The sequence below is a fragment of the Quercus suber genome, unplaced genomic scaffold (genome assembly GCF_002906115.3).
Source record: "Quercus suber isolate HL8 unplaced genomic scaffold, Cork oak 2.0 scaffold_366, whole genome shotgun sequence".
NCBI lineage: Eukaryota > Viridiplantae > Streptophyta > Magnoliopsida > Fagales > Fagaceae > Quercus > Quercus suber.
Window position 1 is genome coordinate 604,104 of NW_027069818.1, and position 22,044 is coordinate 626,147.

The 22,044-nt window shown below is 40.1% G+C and overlaps 3 protein-coding genes across 3 annotated transcripts; 1 reads left to right on the plus strand and 2 right to left on the minus strand.

Annotated features, from left to right (window-relative positions):
- Nucleotides 1–4,556: 4,556 nt before the first annotated feature.
- Nucleotides 4,557–6,942, minus strand: LOC136061093 (large ribosomal subunit protein uL11c-like). Its single transcript, XM_065760425.1, has 4 exons — nucleotides 6,522–6,942; nucleotides 6,230–6,402; nucleotides 6,065–6,128; nucleotides 4,557–4,882 (listed from the first exon to the last, which is right to left on the minus strand). The coding sequence occupies exons 1-4, from the start codon at nucleotides 6,775–6,777 to the stop codon at nucleotides 4,671–4,673; spliced, it is 705 nt and encodes a 234-aa protein (XP_065616497.1). The 5' UTR covers nucleotides 6,778–6,942; the 3' UTR covers nucleotides 4,557–4,670.
- A 2,203-nt stretch (nucleotides 6,943–9,145) lies between these two features.
- Nucleotides 9,146–11,805, minus strand: LOC111990601 (small ribosomal subunit protein eS19z). Its single transcript, XM_065760415.1, is given in 5 exon segments — nucleotides 9,146–9,491; nucleotides 11,178–11,265; nucleotides 11,268–11,360; nucleotides 11,498–11,588; nucleotides 11,740–11,805. Coding segments are annotated over 5 exon segments (411 nt in total). The 3' UTR covers nucleotides 9,146–9,418.
- Nucleotides 11,806–15,676: 3,871 nt separating this feature from the next.
- Nucleotides 15,677–21,413, plus strand: LOC136061946 (uncharacterized; the record flags this gene model as incomplete). The annotated part of the gene is given in 1 exon segment (XM_065760421.1): nucleotides 15,677–21,413. A coding segment is annotated over 1 exon segment (5,121 nt), but the record flags the coding sequence as incomplete, so codon positions are not given.
- Nucleotides 21,414–22,044: the final 631 nt, after the last annotated feature.

Here is a 22,044-nt window from a genome sequence, read left to right on the forward strand (position 1 = left end):
CTCCTGAAGGTGATGCCCCCGAGAGTGCTCTGCACCCCTATCTGGTGATGATGTGACCGTCGATGCCTGAACCTGCTACTTGTATATTTTTTATTTTATTTTGGGTGCCTAGTGTATTTTGGGCCTTTCTAATTCTAATTCCAGAACAATATTTTTATTCTAATTTAAGAACAATGTTTTTGGCCTTTTGTTTATGGGTTTTTAATTTTAATGTTGAAACAATGATGGTTGCCCATTGTTTTTGGGCCTTTAATCATATTCGTGATTACATACTTACTTGTTTGTATTTTGCATGATCCCTGCCAACTTCGTCCACTTAGTTGCTTCATCTACGTTGGTACCTTGTACTTAGTTAAATTTTCTGCTGTGACTTGCACTTTTGAAAGGGAATTAAGCCGTCAGTAACTTATACCTGTCTAGGTGAAATTTTTATTAGCCAAAATTTCTTTTTTGAGACTTCACCCATTTAAGGGATTTTGTCATTTTTATGGCTCTGTCAGTAACTTACATCCGTCTAGGCGGAATCTTGTTACTTAGCCATTTTTTGTGACTTACACCCTTTTAAGGGATCTTGTCATTTTTGGCTTCGTCAGTAACTTACATCCATCTAGGTGGAATCTTGTTACTTAGCCAATTTTTGTGACTTACACCCTTTTAAGGGAACTTGTCATTTTTGGCTTCGTCAGTAACTTACATCCGTCTAGGCGGAATCTTGTTATTTAGCCAATTTTTGTGACTTACACTCTTTTAAGAGATCTTGTCATTTTTGGTTTTGTCAGTAACTTACATTCATCTAAGCAAAATCTTGTTACTTAGCCAATTTTTATGACTTACACCCTTTTAAAGGATCTTGTCATTTTTGGCTTCGTCAGTATCTTACATCCATCTAGGCGGAATCTTGTTACTTAGCCAATTTTTGTGATTTACACCCTTTTAAGGGATCTTGTCATTTTTGGTTTTGTCAGTAACTTACATCCGTCTAGGCGGAATCTTGTTACTTAGCCAATTTTTGTGACTTACACCATTTTAAGGGATCTTGTCATTTTTGGCTTCGTCAGTAACTTACATCTATCTAGGCGGAATCTTGTTACTTAGCCAATTTTTGTGACTTACACCCTTTTTAGAGATCTTGTCATTTTTGGCTTCTAAGTTACTGGGTTTGTTTGCATTAAGTCGTTGGCTGAATAGTTCTTTTATTGCTTTCAAAAATGAATACAATTTTCTGTTATATCTATTGGTGGCACCTTTTCAAGTACTCAATGTTCCATGGTCGTGGAAGTCTCTGCCCGTCTAAGGTCTCCAGGTGATAGTTGCCTTGTTTGGAGTAATGGACGACATGGTAAGGACCTTCCCAAGTTGGGCCTAGTTTTCCTTAGGCCAAGTCTTTGGTTGCCGAGGTGACTTTGTGTAGGACAAGGTCCCCTATGTCAAGTCTTTTGAGCTTCACTCTCTTGTTGTAGTACTCGGCCATCTTCTGCTAGTACTTTTTCATCTTGTTAGAAGTTCCATCCCTGACCTCGTCCAAGCAGTCCAGAAGACATTGGGCAATTCCTCGGGCCAGGCTCCCTTAGCGTTATCCAACCTGACTTTAATGATCTTGAGTAGTGTTCGATTAGTCACCTCCGTCTGTTCGTTTGCTTATGGATGTCCTGTGGATGAGAATTGGTTCTTAATCCCTAGACTTGAACAAAAATCCTTGAAGCCTTGACTGTTGAACTACCGCCCATTATCTGATATGATCGTCCGTGGAATCCCGAACCTGTAAATTATGTTCTTCCATACGAAGCTCTGGATTTTTGCTTTAGTGATGGTTAACAATGCTTTCGCTTCAACCCATTTTGTGAAGTAATCGATAGCAACTAGTAGAAACTTTACCTGTCCTTTACCTCGGGGTAGTAGGCCGACGATGTCAATTCCCCATTGTGCAAATGGCCAAGGGGAGGCTATCGTCGTCAGTCTCTCGACTAGAAGGCGTTGGATATTCTCAAACCTCTGGCACTTGTCACATTTCTTGACAAGCTCCCTTGCATCTACCTACATAGGTGGCCAGAAGTAGCCTATTCTGATAAATTTGGTTACCAAGGATCTAGGGCCTGCATGGTCTCCGCAAACCCCCTTCATGGATTTCTTCTAGGATATACTTGGCTTCCTCTTCGTTGACACACTTCAAGTAGGGCATGGCAAAGACTCTCTTGTACTGGGTGTCATTTAGGATCTTGAATCTGGCTGCTCTCTTCCTGACCTTCCTGGCCTCCTCGGTGTCCTAGGGAAGGTGTCTGTCTTAAAGGAAGGATATGATCGAAGTCATCCAGCTACTTATGCTTTGGATTGCAAATGTAGAGACTTTTTCAATGCTGGGATATTTTTAGACTTCCAGCTCTAAGCCCATGCTCGTTGATCTTTCTTTTGACAATACTAGCTTCGCGATCTTGTCTGCTATCATGTTCAGACTTCTAGGGATTTGCTCGAATTTCACCCTATCAAACTCCTGTGTTAAGTGCTTTGTCAGCCTGAAGTATTTTTGCATTCTCTCTTCCTTTGCTTCATATTCCTCCTTTATCTGCCCTATTACCAGCTTAGAATCACTCTGGAGGAGCAAATTTTTAGCTCCTAGTGCTTTTCCGACCCTCAGCCCTGTCAATATTCCTTCGTACTTGGCTTCATTATTGGTGGCCGAGAATTTTAACTAGACTCCATATTTAAGCATTTCTCCATCAGGGGTGATGATGACGACCCCTACTCTTCCCCTCTTTTAGGCTAACAAACCATTAGTTTGTATCATCCATCGTTCTACATTGTCAGGAAGGTTGTCCTCGTCTAGGATGGTGAACTCGGCAATGAAATCCGCCAATGCTTATGCTTTAATAGCCGTCCTAGGGTGGTACTCAATGTTGAACTGGCTAAGCTTAATGGCCTATTGGACCATTCTCCTGCTGCCTTGGGCTTGTTCATAGACTTCTTAATTGGTTGGTCCGTCATTACTAAAATGGGGTTCGCCTAAAAATAGGGTTGTAGCTTACATGAAGCTACTATTAATGCGAATGCAATCTTCTCAATCCTCGAGTACTTGGCTTCTGCCCCTTGGAAAGCTTGGCTAACATAGTAGACTGGGAGCTGTTTCTTGTCCTCTTCTCAAACTAAGGCTGCACTCACGGCTGTGGCTGATACTGCCAAATACAAATACAAGTTTTCTCCTACCTTTGACGGACTCAGGAGGGGTGGATTACTTAGGTAGCGCTTGAGTTCTTGGAGAGCTATCTCACATTCGTCAGTCCAAGCAAAAGCTCGCTTCAATGTCTTGAAGAATGGTAAACATTTGTTTGTTACTCTAGAGACGAACCTGTTGAGTGCCGCTATTCTTCCTGTGAGCTTCTGGACTTCCTTGACGGTCTTTGGTGACGTCATATTAAGTATGGCTCACACCTTCTCTGGGTTTGCTTCTATTCCCCTTTGGGACACCATGAATCTTAAGAACTTCCCCGAGGCTACTCCAAATGCACACTTACTAGGGTTCAACTTCATCTGGTATTGTCTGAGTGTGGCAAATGTTTCTTTAAGGTCGTCTAGATGATCAAGCTCTTCTTTACTCTTGACGAGCATGTCATTAACATATACCTCCATATTTCTCCTGATCTGCTTGCTAAACATTTTCTTCACTAACCTCTGGTAGGTTGCTCCTGTATTCTTTAGTCCGAAGGGCATTACCTTATAGCAATAGAGCCATTGGCTCGTGATGAAAGTAGTTTTCTCCTAGTCTTCTTCAGTCATTTTATCTAATTGTCCATGAACGTCAGTAGTTTATGCCCTGCCGTGGAATCTACTAGTTGGTCTATCCTAGGTAGAGGGAAATTGTCTTTTGGGCAAGTTTTGTTCAGGTCTGTGAAATCCATGCACATTCTCCATTTTCCATTTGCTTTCTTCACTAAGACGACATGGCGAGCCAATTTAGGTAGTAGACTTCTTGGATAAAGCCTGTTGACAACAGCTTGTTAACCTCGTCTGTAATTGCTTGATTCCGTTCTGGAGCGAAGACCCATCTTGGGCAATCTCCAAGAGTTTAATTGACTCTTTACTCAATTCTCGCTCAAGCGAATTGCGACAATTTTATCTTGGATTTTCTCTTTTTGAATTTAACCATTTGTCTAAGACTAGTCCGATTACTTCTCACAACCTTAACTTTTACCATCCTTCTTTGTTGCTTGGAGGATATTCCTAGTCAATAAGGTAGGGGAAAATCGGAAAAAGAGTGGGTGGGAGGACCTTAGTGCATATTCCTCTTATTCTATTCTTAAAGTAAAAAATTATTGAATCCCAATCTGCACAACGGACTGAAAAATCACTTCTAGTCGATCAATTAAAGCATCTGATTCTTCTTTACTCCTTGCCAAGCTATGAATAATGAACTTCAGGAAAACAGTAGGATTAGGACTTGGTGGGAGCATATCCCTCATGAGAGATTGAGCGGTACTAGAATAATGGCGCTCTCCCTATCCGGTCAACTTCATTCAAGAAAAAGGAAAGTTTGAGTTTTCAGTCAAGAATTTTATGCCCAGAAAGACCAAAATAGAAGGTATTGTTTAATAAAATCAAGAATTTATTGTTCTTCTTACACAAATATGATTCCTAAATACAATTAAGAAAAAAATCAGGCAAACAAAGAACAATGGGATCTACACAAGTTCCTCCTTCTTTTTGGGTTCAAGAACTGGAGGGTCAATATCAATTCCCATGTTAGCTGCAGTCCCTGCTATAATTCTCATTGCTGATTCAATAGTTGTGCAATTTAAGTCTGGCAGCTTTTCAGCAGCAATTGTGCGCAATTGCTCGATGGTGACCTTGCCTACTTTCTCCATCTTTGGGTCTTTAGAACCTTTCTCTACGCCTACATATCAATCAGCACAATTAAGCTATCACTATTCAATAGTGGAATTTATACGAGAGAAGAAAATTCTCTGATTTTTATACCTATATAAAAAGTCACCATCAATAGTTTATTCATAACATCATAATAACAAGTCATTATAGAGTATAAACTTTCTACGCATGCCAACAATACATATCATCAGGGACCAGGGCAACCACCTTGAAGCTGAATTCTCTAGAAGACTATAATTTTTCTCAACAAAATAGCAAGAACTATAGCACGTGGCATAGACAATCAAGACCAATACATAGTAGAAAAAGGAAAGCTAGCCACCTAGTCTTAAGTTCTGTGTTGAGTTTGCGAAAAAGTCTAAGATGGTTAAATCAAAACTTATCAATACATATTTCATTCAACATCATAGCTATTTGAACACCCTCAGAGTCACATCTACTCTTCTCCTGCAATTACTAATTAGTCATTCTGAGTTTCTTTGTTATTCTACGAACTTCTAATGTTTTCAACCATGATACTGAAAATCAAACTTAGAAGGTTGATACAAAGACAAGAGCCAATGACATTATGACACCAGGATCGAGCACTTTTTCCAGCTCAAATTAATTGTATAGAACACAATCAAATTATTCCAAACTCTCCCCTTTTAAAGTTCATCACCATATATGTAATTCATTAGGATTTAAGCATCTCAAAAGTTATGGTCTGGAGCCACTGTCAGGTGCTCGCTTGTTATGTTTGTAGATGAGTATTTCAATTAAGAGGCCTTTCAAAAAGCGTAGTAAACTTTCCGCACAATTTCTCCATTCCGAGTATTCTAATGAGCCCTTAGCAAGATAATAATGAGTTCACTTTTCATCTAGCACAATCAGAGTCAATGCCGAAATCAAATCGAAGATGCTCCACCTTTTCAAATAAGTAAATTTTCCCATATGAATACATCAGGGATGGAAAAATTCTAGTTTTCTAGATTCTACTTGTAAGCTGTAACATTACATGTTGGATGTATTAAAACGAAGCTTGATTCAAGTAACAACCATTCAATAAGTTACTACATCAAATTGGTAATAGCCCCGAAACACACTGTTAAAATCCAGGAATTTAGGTGCTTAATTACATTCAGTAAATGCCAAACAAACGAAGGGTAAAACAATCAAACACATAATGGGCACTGTAGAAGAAGCATACCTGCGGCTTTTAAGAGCAGAACTGAAGCAGGGGGTGTCTTCAAAATGAAAGTAAAGCTTTTATCCTGGAAAAAACAAAAAACAATAACAATGGTAAGAAAAATACTAATAACACAAGCAAATTACAAAAGAAATAGAACCAAGGAATGGAATAAAAAGAACTTACATCATAGACAGTAATTTCAACAGGAATAACATAACCAGCCTTGTCAGCTGTCCTGGCATTGTAGTCCTTACAGAAAGCCATGATATTCACACCCTTGGAACCCAGTGCCGGCCCCACAGGCGGCGCCGGTGTCGCCTTCCCTGCCTCTAGAGCCAGCTTTATCATTCCCACCACTGCAATTCATCACCACACAAATTAACCAACTTCTCAAACTCCTACAAATCCTCAATGTTCTATGAAATAATTCTACAGTGGATAGTGTGAATTATGGTATCATTCTAAAAAAACTTGCCTTTCTTGGATTTGCCACCGGGCTTAGGAGGAGCCATGGCGATGACAGAGAGACGCCTTGGAGTGGGAGAAACAAGTTTGTTGTTGAGGAAATGGAAAGTGTTGTTGGGGTTTGAAGAGAAGGTGGAAACGGAGATGGGTGAAGAGAAAAGAGAAGAAGAAAGCTTCTGAACATTGTTGTTGGTGTTGGAGGTGGAAGAAGAAGAAAGGGTTGTTGGAGTAGTGAGATGAAGAGTGGAGAAGGAAGAAGACGCCATTGACTGAGTCTGTACCTATGGGCTATGGGGTATACTGTTTCCGATGTGAGTCACCTCTCCTCTGCAGTCCACAGTTAGCTCTCAAAGTGTTTTCTTTTTGGATAAAACTCAACCCCACTAACAGTAACCATACTCCTCTCTCTTTATCAATGAATCAAATGCCCATTTGGACGCTGTCGTTTTGCTTCCCACCTTTTGTTCTTAAACGCTGCCCATTTTATAACCATGATTTTAAAAGCCCGAACAGTCAAAAAATGGGAAAAGTGTCTCGTTCCTAGTTTTTACAGTTTTTATCGAACCGGTTGAGAATTTGATTTTTTGGCAAATTAGCTAGTTTGATCTGGTTTTTAAAACCATGATAATAACTACTCACTAAGGGTGTCTACGGATCGGGTTAGATTGAATTTGGGCTCAAACCAAACTCGACCCAACGAAGTCGAGTGGCAAAAAACAGCACCTGCCATCAACCGAAGTGGAGATCGGATAAGATCAAGTCAGTTGTTGGGTGCAGTTAGTTGGGTTTTAGTTGGATCCGAAGTGGCAAATCTTAGCGGAGAGCTGTGCAAATCTGGGTAGAGTTATGCATGGCAAAGGGAGATTTGACCACAACGAAGGCAGATCCAGCCATGACGAAGGTAGATCTAAGCTCGATGAAGGGAGATCAAGCACGGAGAAGACAGATCGAGCCATGAAGTGAGAGAGATCAGAGCATGTTGAAGGTAGATTAGGTCAGAGCAAAGGTAGATCTAGACGGATCAATGGAGGTGACGGTCAGGTCGGTTCGGATTGAGTTTTGGAGAGGCAAAACTGCCACTCCACCAAGAGTTAGCGGGTTTTGGATGGAAGAACCCATCGTTGACCACCAAGGTGTCGGGACGGCCGGCAATTAGCTTGGGTTCAATCAAAAATGTCAAGTGGGTCGAGTGGCAGTTTTTGGTGGACACCCCTGCTAGTCACAAATTTACGCAATGTGTAAGAAAATATAATATAATTACTTTTATAAGAATATAGTATAAAATTTGTAAGATATCGTTCCAATTTTATCGGATGCCCCCGAAGGGACATAAAATTTGCAAGGTAAAATTTATCAGATGTCCCCGAAGGGACAAATTTACGCAATTTGTAAGGTAAATGGTGCATGTGCTACATTAAAGTATTTTCTATTTTTATAAGTTTTATGTAATGAAATGTGTATATATATATATATATATAATAAAAAGATTTAAATTACATAATTATAATATTGTTTTATATAAATAGAGAAGATTATATTAAAATGACTTTTTTTTTTAAATATATCATATTCGGTTGACTAATTTAAATATATTCAAGAATTTTTTATTTTTTATTTTTTAAATGTACACTTCATTCCATGGAACACATGTAATATGTTATTAAGTTAAAATTATTATAAAAGTTTAGAATTGTAACATTTTTTTTCTTCTTTCCAAATACAAGTATAATGTATACTATTGAAAGTTGAAATTTAAGGTAATATTGTGAACATTTATCATTTTTATTGCATTTTTAGTGTCCAAATCTCGAACTTCTATTACATATATACATATATATATATATATATTGTATTGTATTTTTAGCCAAAAACTAAATATTTTGGCCCAAATAAAACAAAATAAAATATCATACTTTTTAACCCAAAAATTAAGAAAAAAAAAATTGAGTCCAAAGGTAAAAGGCAATCTACAAAAAGAATCAATTTGAGGTCTAATTAGTCCAAAATAGATCAAAATGAACCAAGGTGAAACGAATAGACCAATATGGACTAAAGTGGAACAAAGTTTAACCAAATTGACTAAAGTGGATCATATGAACTAGATGGATCAAAATGAACTGAAATGCAACTTAACAGAAGTGTAGCATTTTACTTTTAAATATTATATAGATATAGATCATTGTTAAATTACTCACTCACATTTCACATTCACATATGGGTTACATTTGGACTAGAAATTGCCTTTGATCAATGCTTCTACACTCTACATTTCACCCTCTATTCTTTTATCACTCATATGTATGTATATATATATATATATATATATTATCTTCTTCTTTTTTCAACACTGGGCCGATCTCAACCAGCTCCTACTATCTCAATGCATTATGCTTGAACAACTCACAAACATCAAGTCCTGTTTCGAGTCCATGGTTGGGACCTAAATTTTGTTTCAAACAAAACACTCCACAGTCTGCACAACACAGACCACGTAGCATAACACAAGAACCATCAAAATCAAGCCAAAGTTCCAAACAACAGTTTCACAAAATCACCAAGCGAGTAGTTACGATAAGTGCATGGGTGTCTGCATGAGATGTGTAATCAAATTTATTAAGACAGGCACAATACCACTTAAAAGCAATGGAAGTCATTAAACATAATTCATTTAATAAGAATGGTATCAAATAGTAGGTTTAGTGATTGACGAACAAAGTCAAAAGACTCAAAACAACCAGTATAGTGAACCCTCATAGAAGCCACCTTCATAAAAAATAAAAATAAAAAATCACAGCCAAAGCAAAAAATTAAATGACAATGCCTTCTTATATCAAAACTTCCACTGAAAAAACTACATTCCAAAATTCTTAAGTATCTTTCAATCTTCAACAAGCCTGCATTAACCTCTCAATGGGCAAGTGCAATCCGTCCAGCAACTTGATCCAGATCTCGACGGCCACTGGATGTGATTTTCCTCCCACTGGCAAACAAGAATAGAACAGTTCTAAGTATCAAGTATATGTGATGCTATATGTTGATGAAAAACAATCATCACATGATGTCTCCAAAATTGAGATAGTAACATACTAACATATCAAAGAACCAATATGTGATTAAGTCATGTAAATAAAATTCATTCAGAATCCATTTTAGAACAAAAATTAGAAAGAATTCAGAATCCACAAACTAAGAACAGTGAGAACAGCAGAAACAAACTGAGATTAAAATTAGAAAGAATTCTTTCTTGTGTGACTATAAACCCAAGAAATAACTTCTTTAATTTCCTTGGGTAATTAAAAGCTGTTTTCTTAATGCTTAACTTTCATTGAGCAAGAAGTTGAAGGAAAAGTTGCCATGTCTTATTAAGACATATCCAATAAGGAATCTCCTTCTGCACACAATTTTACATTTTTTTTTTTTTAATATTAGCAATTGGAGGAGGGTGAATTTGAACCCGGGACATCTTTGAAACAACAAGTCAGTTGAGCTACAAGGCTCTTAGCACAATATTGCATTTATCAGCAAGGAAAAAATAAAAATAAAAACTTCCTTGGATATATTTTATCTAGGTAAATGGAGCCTTAATTTTGATACTAAGAAAAGAACCATGTCAGAAGCTATGTTGCACGGACACGAACACGACACGGACACAGACACGGGGATACGGCAATTTTTGAAAAATAAGGACACGACACGGTTAAATAATTAATTAAATTTTATATTTAGGCATATTTTTTAATATTTTTATAAACATAAAATACATTTATGTTTAGAATTTAAATTATGTAACAACTATAAATAAATAAATAAATTAACACCCAAATTAGTACAATAATACACATAAAATATTTAGAGTAAAAACCAAAAGTTTAAATAAGCTACATTCAAATACTAATAATAATACTAAAAATAATAGTCAAAATAATAATATAAATTATTTTCTTTTAGACCAATGGCATCTTAATGACATCATGGCATTGACATATGGTGCTCAAAAGTTGAAATTTGAAATTGAAAGTTTGGAAGTGACTTTCACGTGGGTTGGCAGAAGACACACAAAACAAAGAGGAAATATAAAAAAGTACTATAAAAGTTAAAATGAACAGAAGAAGACAGAAGGCATCTGGGTCTGCGAAGAAAAAGAAAACGAAGAAGAAGAAGAAGGAAAGAGGAGGAGCTTGCTGATCGGAAGGGACAGGGCACGCCAGCACAGCGTCGAAGTCTATGGAGTTCGCCGGTCGGCTCAATCTAGCTCCGGCGAGGGACAGAGGGCAGCGGCAGCAGGCAGAGGTCAGAGGTCAGAGAGAGGGTGGAATCTGTGATTTTTTTTTTTTTTTTTCACTGCTGGCATGTCGGACGCGTCGGATCCGCGTCGGCGCCGCGTCGGAGAAGCAAAAAAAAAAAAAAAAAAAAAAAAAAAAAACGCCGGACACCGTAATCTGGCGCGTCGTACCCGTTCTGGTGTCCGACACGATGCCAAAAATGGCGTGTCTGTGCAACCTAGGTCAGAAGCCTTACTTTTTCCCATGAATAATTGTGGTAATGTAGGAAAAAGAGCAGGGCAGAGGGAGTGTTGAAAAATTATATATTAAATCGGAAACAATGCCATCTAATCATTTTTTCCATTCTTTAATCATGAACCCGAAATGATGCCAAAGATACTCACCCCTTTGAGTCGACCTCAACGATCTTCATCGTCTCCAATTGCTGAAGTATGTGACGAGCAATAGATCCACTGCTTTTACAGAAATGGGTGGGCGACTGCCATTCCTCTTGCTTCCTCCATAGATCCTTCTGAAGGCACCAACACCAAGACCCCCCCTCAAGTAGATCTTCCTTGCCATGGAAGCTACAGTTCAAATTAAGTTAAAAATAGAAACCAAGATGCAAAATTCTACTATATACGTATTTGTCCATGTGTGCACATGAGGGGGGGGGGGGGATTAGAGAGAAGAAAGGAAGGAGGCAGTGAGGAAGGAGACACACCGGCTCTAATGTAGTACCAATCAGGGTCATAAGGAGCAAGCTCCTTAAATGTTGCAGTCTTGACAAGATCAGTCCATTCAGGGAGCTCGACCTATTTAAAAAAAAGAAGATGGAGAAAGGAAACATGAGAACACCACCACCACCACCCAATAATGTACACTAAAAATCTGGTGCATAGTCATGATTGATAAGTTAAGCAAGAAACTTCGGCATAAGAAATGGAACCACATAACAGCCCATACATCCATATCAATCAAACATCTCATGTCAATAGCAAGGATTACGGAGATAGCATTGTCACCATTCATGAAATCACAGAACAATCAACACCAAAGTTGTTAATACTATACCAAAGCTGCCACTAAACCAGTGCGAATATCCTCTGAAACGTACTAAGTAAATTACTGGCCTGTACTGGGCTACATATATGAAATAACCCAAAACAGTACACCTGTATTAACTAGTACCAAAAAATATTTGTTCCAGTGCAGTATTGACAACTTTGATCAGCCCAGAGCAGATTCATATTTTGTCTCACAAAGGAAAAGGCAAATCTCAGAGTAGAAAGCTTCAGAAGTAATTATAATGGATAACCCATTAACTGAAGAATAGGAAAAGAATAGACATTGCCATAGTAGTTATATAACTTATAAATAAAAATTCAAAAATTAACTTACATCACCTAAAGTTTGGTTATAATAAACAAATTTGGGATTATACAACATATATGAAATGAGATTGCATAAGAGTAATTTTGGCAGGAAATTTTAAAAACAACCCATAAATGATTGCATCTTGTCAATTTTACAAAGCAAAAGAAACAAGCATAGCAGCATGGCTCAAAACTGTTGCTCATATTCTTGACTAAAAAAAAACCATCAAAATTAGGAGTTTTTTTTTTTTTTTAATTTTTATAAAAAGATAGGAATTTAAAATATATATATATATAGAGTTTCAACTTATGAAGTTTGCTTTTAATTGTAGCTATTTATCATTAAATTAAGACATTAATTAGTTTTTGATGAATACGATGATTGAACTTCAAATCTCTTATTTAATCTCGGAGACTTTACCAGTTGAGCTAATTGAAACCTACAAAAAGATAAAAATTCAAGAAATGCTAATTAAGTTACAAAATTATTGGCCAAACATAATGCTATGCTAACCAAGAAGGCAAGAATTGTAAATGTGTAATCGAATCCTCACTCAATTTGGCTAAGAGAATAACATATTTGGATATATAAATATGGTACATTAGTGTGTGTGTATATATATATATATATATTAGATAGTCCTAAAAATATATGTATTTATTAAATCACATATATGTATATATAATTAATAAGTTTAATTAGAGTCCAAATTCTTACTCTATTTATTGCAATCCCATGTTCAAATCTATTTTTAAGCTTATACCCTAGCCCATTTGACTACAACAATAAAAAAAATAAAAATTTTAAAAAAAAAATTAACACCACAAGCACATAACTTTGAAATTTGAAGCATGAAAATTTAATAAATAATAACAATAAACCAGAAGAGTGGCCCCTTAGACAAGTTGTGAGCTTTAACGTCCATTCACAATTTTGTGCGAAGTGCCAACAAGCTCAAAGTCTGATAGTATTTCACAATTGTAAGATTTCAAAATAAATATTTTGTTGTACTACTAATACCAAATAAAATTATTGCTCCCAAAAAAAAAAAAAAACCATATGGACTGAAAAATATTTTTTTAGATAGTTACAATATATTGTTAACTCTGCAATTTAAATTGTTTTTCTCCTAAACTCTAAGTACTTTTTTTTTTTTTTTTTAAGAGACAAAACCCCAAATACTTTGTATATGGAGATGTGTCAATTTAAACTGAAATATTGCAAATATTGCATAAAGAGTAAGTGTACTAGATTGGTGACCAATGGGAAAAATATCAGCCAATACAATACAATATCAACATCTTTAATGCTAACTCTACTTAACCATAATAAAAGACATCCAATTTTCTTTTGGCTAAATTGCTCCATCAAAAGGTCTTTCATTTTACCCCTAAAAAAGGGTTTTTTATTTTATTTTATTTTATTTTATTTTATTTTATTATTATTTTTAATATACGCCCCAGATACTAGCCTCTATCTTTTCACAACTCCATAAAAATAATTTTTATTATATCTTCATTATTTTTATCCTTTCTTTGCAATAGTTAAATCAAGCAAAGTTAATATTACCAAGCACCCCCTCCCAAAATTTAAAATTTCTTACTATCACAACAAATTCCAAGGACAAAGTAAAGTATAATTCAGTATATGCATTTCCACAACCAAAAGGTCAAGATCATTATAATCTAAAACAAACCAAATTATTAAAAATAATCTTTACATACATTTTTATAGCCAAAAAAATAAAACCCCCAAAATTTCTCAGTATGGAGTATCATAACACACCGAGTTCACGCAAACACTATCTTTTAATTTCTCTTGCTATATATCTATCCATGGCTACATCTGCAAAATTCATCTCTCTTCTCTTCATCCCAATTCCTAACTCTCTCGCATTTAATTTTTCTTTCCCAAACTCTCCACATGGCAAACCCACAAAAGAGTGGAAAAAATATCCAAACCCATCTCAGTAAAACCCACATAACACACATCGGATACCTGAAGTTAGTTAATTAGTTAGTTAGTTTTTTTTCTCTCTCTCTCTCTCGAATTGCTTAGTTGTTGTAGGATACAAATATATATAAAACCAGAGATTTATTAGTTTCCAAAATTGCATTTCCTAAGGTGTCACTTCATCCAATTTTGGTCTGAGATATTCATTTTCAAAGATTAGTTCATTTTCATTTCATGGCAAAGATCACAGGATTTCCACTACTTCCAGTTAGGTTAGGTATAGGTTTTCACCGACGGACAATGAGTTGGTCCGTGACTATCTATTGATCAAATCGGCTGGCATGCCTATTCCAGCCTTGCGAGGACTACAAGAAATTCAAGACATTGATGTAAGAGAGTTTTTGATGTGGGAGGAGCAAAAAGATTTTTATTTAGTATTATTTATGTTTGCAAATCAATTGTATTTTTATATTTTAGATCCTAGTAGTTTATCATGCTGTTATTATTTTAATTTGAAAGCAAGGCTATTTTTGTAATATAAGGCAATTAGGGTTTCTTGTACTAATTAAAACTAGGTTTAGTCATCCTTTATAAACAACTTATTGTACTTTTCAAGGAAATAGTTGATATTTTGATAAATGAAAAAAAAAAAATGGCATTTGGTCTCTTTGATCTAGTGCTGATTCCAATTCCACCCTCGGTGCTCACTCTTAGTGATTACCCCATTTGATGCTGACTTCATGCCAGACCTAAGTGTTGACTTCTAAGTCATATCCCTTTATTTTACTATTGTTTAATTTTGTTCTAGTTATCTTGTGCTAGTTTTTTTTTTTTTTTTTTTTGAGTAAACAGTAATATTTATTAGAACACACTCGAAAATAATATTAGTGTTTTAAACCGGGTTATCCTGCACTAGTTGATGATGCGGGAGATGAAAGAAATTTTTTATTTAGTGTTATTTATGTTTGCAAGTCAATTGTATTTTTATATTTTAAGTCCTAGTATTTTATTATGCTATTAATTACTATTTTAATTAGGAAACAAGGTTATTTTTGTAATAAAGTAATTAGGGTTTCTTATGTTAATTAGAACTAGGTTTAGTAATCATTTATAAGCAACCAATTATACTCATTAAGGAGATAGTTGATATTTTGATAAATGAAGAAAATGGTCTATTGGTCTCTTTGATCTGGTGTTGGCTCCAATTCCATCCTAAGTGCTAACTCCTAGTAGTTACCTCGTTTGGTGTCAACTCTAAGCCAAGCCCAAGTGTTGACTTTTAGGTCATATCCCTTTATTTTACTACTGTTAAATTTTATTCTGGTTGTCTTGCGTTAGTTTTATAGCAAGCCTCCCAACATATTACATATTCTCTTTTTCACTCTCTTTTTTCTTTCTTTCATTCTTTTTTGTTCATTTTGACCTAAATACTGTTTTATACTCATGATATTATTGCTATATATATATATATATCTTTTAATAATTTATTGTTTCTTTGTTAGAATTCTAAATTTTAAGATATGGTTGACATTCCTTTGGATCTTTATGCATTTCTATAGTCTTTGAAAGGGGAAAAATCTCTTAAGCCCAAGTAGACGGATCCATCGTTTGCACGGCCCTATATGGACGGACCTATTGTGAACGGGCCGGACACAGACGGGCTGAATTATGCTGGGCTAGATTATCCATGGGCCTGTTGAGCCCCTAAGGAGGGATATTTTGGCCCATTCTCGTAAGAGCCCAAATAGAGTCCTTGCGCTAGTAGGACTTCGGAGATCTGGTATACTTGGTAAAAATCTTCCGCGTAAGGAGGAGACTTGTTCATCACGTTTTGGACTCCATAGGAAGAGTCCTATAAGGAAAAGACTTCCGCATCAAGGAAGGGATGTCAATCTCAAGCCACTATAAAAGCCCCAATACCCTCATAAGCCAAGGTACGCATAATTAACCCTCTCTAGCACTCTAGAGTTGTGAGCACTCTTTCTGACTTGACCTTCGGAGGGTATTTGGCCGGCACCACACCGGTGCTCTCTATTAGGTCCTCTTTTTTCTGTGCAGGTGTCGTCTCGAGGGTGCGAGCATTGTGCAACCCACTGTTGATATTTTCGGCATCATCAGTTGGCGCCGTCTGTGGGGAAACGCCTCTAAGTGATTAAGCCACATTATCGTTTCCCGGACCAAAAGGTTGCATGGTACTCACTCGCTCAATGGCAACTACTAATGACGTACAAGGAGAGGAACCACCCACGACTGCCCTCGAGAGACAAGTTCAAACTCTCGGTGCCGCCGTGGAGCGTCTCACCAAACGGAACCTCGACTTGGAAGAACAGCTGCGCCAGAAGAATGCAGCACTAAATGGCCGACCGGAAGATCAGGAAGGGACTAGTGCTCCAAACAGGAATCAGGAGAGACCTGAGGGCAGCCACGCCCCAAGCAGGCCGGAAGGGCAGCATGTGAGCATGCCATCCCTCACGGATGCGACTCCACCACATATAGCTGCAGAGATGCAGGCCATGAGGGAACAAATGGAGGTCATGATGAACGCCCTCAAGGGGCGAGTATCCAGTGACCTTGACGATCTGGTCAATCGTACCGATTCACCCTTCACTGCTGCCGTGAACTCTTTCCCCCTGCCCCACAAGTTTCGCATGCCGAATATAGATAGCTATGACGGGATGAAGGATCCTCTTGATCACCTGGAAACTTTCAAAACCTTGATGCATCTACAGGGGGTACCGGACGAAATCATGTGCAGGGCCTTCCCAACTACATTGAAGGGTTCCGCGAGGATCTGGTTCAGTCGGCTGACGCCGAACTCAATCAGCACTTTCAAGGAACTAAGCGCTCAGTTTACTTCGCACTTCATAGGAGGACACAGGTACAAGAAGTCTACAGCATGTTTGATGAGCATCAGGCAGAGAGAGGACGAGACGCTAAGATCTTACATAACCCGTTTCAATAAGGAAGCCCTCTCAATTGACGAAGCCGACGACAAGATACTGGTGGCAGCTTTCACGAACGGATTGCGGGAGGGCAAGTTTTTGTTCTCACTATACAAAAACGACCCCAAAACCATGTCGGAAGTACTCTACAGGGCCACCAAATACATGAACGCTGAAGACGCGCTGCTTGCGCGGGAGGAAAGGCCCAAGAAGAGAGACCGCCAGGCGGACATGCGCCAGGACCAAGGGCCGAAAAGACAGAGGACAGGGGACAGAAGGGACGACAGACGCTCGAAACCCCCGAGTGGAAGGTTCACTAGTTTCACTCCCCTGAACGCCCCGATTGACCAAGTCTTGATGCAAATCAAAGACGAGGAGAAGCTGACATTCCCGGGAAAACTGAAGAGCGACCCAAGTAGACGGTCGCGAGACAAGTATTGTCGTTTCCACCGAGACCATGGCCACGACACGGCCGAATGCTACGACCTAAAGCACCAGATTGAAGCTCTCATTAGACAAGGGAAGTTGCAGAAATTCATTAACAAGGAGAAGACGGACCATAATCGCCAAGAGCCAGCCCCCCGGAGGGACAACGAGCGTCCAAGACCCCCCGTGGGAGACATAAGGATGATAGTGGGGGGAACCGCATCTACTGGTTCTTCCAAAAAGGCTCGAAAAATGTACCTAAGATCGGTCCTGAACGTCCATATGACGAGCCCGGGGCACAACACCACACGGATGGGGAGCCCTGTTATAGGATTCACCGAAGAAGATGCAAGGAGGCTTCATCATCCGCACGACGATGCGCTGGTCGTCAGCATACGCGTAGGGGACTACAACGTCCATCGAGTGCTAATCGACAACGGCAGCTCAGCAGACATTCTATACTATCCAGCCTTCCAGCAAATGGGGATAGACAGAGCACGATTGGAGCCGGCAAGCGCTCCCCTTGTCGGCTTCGGAGGAACCAGGGTATTCCCAATAGGTTCTATCATCCTCCCGGTAACGGTGGGTGATTACCCGCAGGAACTCACTAGGAATGTAATGTTCCTCGTAGTGGATTGCTCATCCGCTTACAACGGTATCCTCGGACGACCTACGCTTAATTCATGGAAAGCAGTAACATCCACATACCACCTAATGATCAAATTCCCAACGGACTATGGGATTGGAGAATTGCGGGGAAATCAGGCAACCGCTCGAGAATGCTACATTGCCATGCTAGAAATGGAAGATCACCATCAAACGATGTGTCTAGAAGAACAGCGGACGGTCACGGAACCAGCTGAAGAGATGGAGATAGTAATACTCGACGAGTCCAAACCAGAGAAAACAACCAGAATTGGAACATTGGCCTGCCAACCTGTGCGCCAGGCCCTCGTGACCTTCCTCAGGAGAAACCAGGACATCTTTGCATGGAACCATGAAGACATGCCCGGAATCGACCCCTCCGTCATAGTCCACAAGCTAAGTGTGAACCCTTCAACCCCCCCGGTCAGGCAGAAAAAGCGAGTTTTTGCTCCTGAACGGGATAGAGCGATAGCGCAAGAGGTCGGAAAGCTACTGGAGGCAGGTTTTATAAGGGAAGTATATTACCCAGAGTGGTTGGCAAACGTGGTCATGGTCAAGAAGGCCAGTGGAAAGTGGCGGATGTGCGTCGACTTCACAGACCTTAACAAGGCATGCCCAAAGGATAGTTATCCCCTCCCACGGATAGATGCACTGGTCGACTCAACGGCCAGACACCAGCTCTTAAGTTTTATGGACGCCTTCTCGGGCTATAACCAAATCAAGCTGGAAGAACATGATCAGGAGAAAACATCCTTCGTCACCAGCCAAGGCCTCTTTTGCTACAAAGTGATGCCGTTCGGACTCAAGAACGCCGGGGCAACATACCAAAGATTAATGGACAAGATGTTCGCGCACCAGATTGGGAGAAACGTGCAAGTCTATGTTGACGACATGCTGGTGAAAAGCCGTTCCGAAAATGATCATCTAAGCGACCTCCAGGAGACATTCGACACCCTACGGTCATACAACATGAAGCTGAATCCGGACAAGTGTGCATTCGGGGTAACGGCGGGAAAATTCTTGGGTTTTATGGTGTCCCAAAGAGGAATAGAGATCAATCCAGAAAAAATACGGGCCATCATGGAGCTTGAACCGCCAAAAACGATTAAGGAGGTACAGAGTCTGAACGGCAGAGTTGCCGCCTTGAACAGGTTCGTTTCGAAAGCAACAGACAGGTGCCTACCTTTCTTCCGCGTATTGAAGAAATCATTCGAGTGGACGGAGGAGTGCCAGAAGGCATTTGAAGACCTAAAGAAATACCTTTCCTCACCACCTTTGCTCAGCCCGTCCAAACCAGGGGAAGATCTCTACTTATACCTGGCCGCTTCGCGGGTGGCAGTAAGCGCGGCCCTGGTAAGGGAAGAGGAAGGGGCTCAGCGGCCCGTCTATTTCGTAAGCAGAGGGTTCAGAGGGGCTGAAGAAAGATACCCCCACATGGAGAAGCTGGCCTTCGCGCTGATAACCGCAGCTCGAAAACTGAAACCGTACTTTCAAGCCCACAGCATCATCGTCCTAACGAATCAACCCCTAAAAAGGGCATTGAGCAGCCCCGAAGCAGCCGGACGGATGGCCCTGTGGGCAATAGAACTGAGCGAGTTTGACATACACTACCGTCCGCGAACCGCAATAAAAGGCCAAGCCATAGCTGATTTCATCGCCGAATATACGCAAACAGGGGAGCAAGGGCCACAAGCCCTCAGACTATGGAATATCCACACGGATGGATCATCAACCAGGATAGCGGGGGGCGCCGGGGTAGTAATTCAAACCCCTGACGGAGACATAATCGAGTGCATGATTCGTTTGGACTTCCCGACGACCAACAATGAGGCCGAGTATGAGGCATTACTGGCAGGAATAGACCTAGCGAAAGCAGCAGGCGCAGAGGCCATGGTTATTCATTGCGACTCGCAGGTGGTAGTCAATCAGATTAATGGCACCTATGAATGCAAGGGGGATAAAATGAAGAAATACCTAGAAGAAGTCAGAAGACGGATCAACTCCCTCCAGGTCACATTCGTCCAGATCCCAAGAGAGGAGAATGAATATGCTGACCGGCTCGCAAAAACCGCCTCCGCAGTGACCATGACGACCCCCGATCGGGTGTTATCCTTCATCCAATACTCCTCAATCATTGACGGTGAGTCGGAAGTGCAGGAAGTAAATCCAGAGTACGATTGGACCACACCCCTATTAGCCTACCTAAAGGAAGGCACGCTCCCGGACAGCAAGGACGCAGCCAGAAAGTTGAAGGTGCAGGCTTCGCGGTTCATAATGATCAATGACATTTTATACAAAAGGGGATTCTCACGACCATATCTAAGGTGTTTGGGTCACAAGGAGGCAAACTATGTAATGAGAGAGGTCCATGAAGGCATCTGCGGAAACCATTCGGGGGCGCGATCTCTGGTACACAAACTGATCCGGGCTGGATACTATTGGCCCACGATGCAGAAGGACGCGCAAGCCTATGTCAGGGTCTGCGACAAATGTCAGAGGTTTGGTAACCTAATTAGGCAACCGACCGAAGAACTGACCCCCATGACGGCCCCTTGGCCATTTGCCCAATGGGGACTAGACATCATGGGACCTTTTCCGACGGCTGCGCGACAGCTAAAATTCTTAGTGGTAGGGATCGACTACTTCACCAAGTGGGTCGAAGCGGAAGCGCTAGCAACTATCACGGAAAGGAACATCAGAGGTTTCGTATGGAGGAATATCATATGCAGATTCGGGATACCAAGGGTCCTCATCTCCGACAATGGGAAACAGTTCGACAATAAGGCGTTCCGAGATTTTTGCTCAGAGTTAGGCATAAGGAATCATTACTCGTCGCCCGCGCATCCACAGGCGAATGGCCAAGTCGAAGTCACGAACCGGTCCTTGCTCAAAATAATCAAGACCCGGCTCGAGGGGGCAAAAGGTATATGGCCCGATGAGTTACCAAGTGTCTTATGGGCATATCGCACGACGGCGAGAACGCCGACGGGGGAAACACCTTTCAGACTGACATACGGTAGCGAGGCCGTCATCCCAGCAGAAATAGGTCTTACAACCTATCGAGTGGAGAGCTACGATGGAGGCAAGAATGAAGAAGCTTTGCGACTGCAGCTAGACCTAGTCGACGAAGCCCGGACTACAGCTGAACAGAGGATAGCTCGATACCAAAATCTCATGGCAAAATACTACAACTCCAAAGTCAGACACAGAGACTTCCAGATCGGAGACCTTGTGCTTCGGAAGGTTATAGGAGCAGCTAAAGATCCCTCACAAGGAAAACTTGGTCCAAACTGGGAAGGGCCATACAAGATCTCGTCTTGGCAGAGAAAAGGAACCTATCATCTCGAAACCATGGACGGACGGAGACTGCAGCACCCGTGGAACACTGAGCATCTACGGAGGTATTATCAGTAGATGCAGCAAGAAGAGATATTCACCCGCCGCAAGCATTCCAGCTTATATCTAAAGTTTTTAGTAGTTTTTATTTTCTGAAGAACAATTTTAACTTTTTCAATGTTTTACTTTGAACAAACCTCTCTACTAGCGCCTTTTTAAGCCTAAAGGGGGCAGGCACCATTTTCCTATAAAGACCTCTTTCAGGTAACAAAGTGTACTTTGCCGAAACTGTTTTGTATCATAAGTCCCGAAGGCCGTCCACAAAAATGGACGGACCATCCCAAGTATAAATCCGTACAATAAACGGATCGACAAAACCGTCCACCAAATGGACGGACCATCCCAAGAGGATGGAAACCTAAGTCCATGTAATGGACGAACCAATGAAACGATCCACAAGGTGGACGGATCATCCCAAGAGGATGAAAAGTGAAACCATCCACAAGGTGGACGGACCATCCCAAGAGGATGAAAACTTAAGTCCATATAATGGACGAACCAGTTAAACCGTCCACCTAATGGACGGACCATC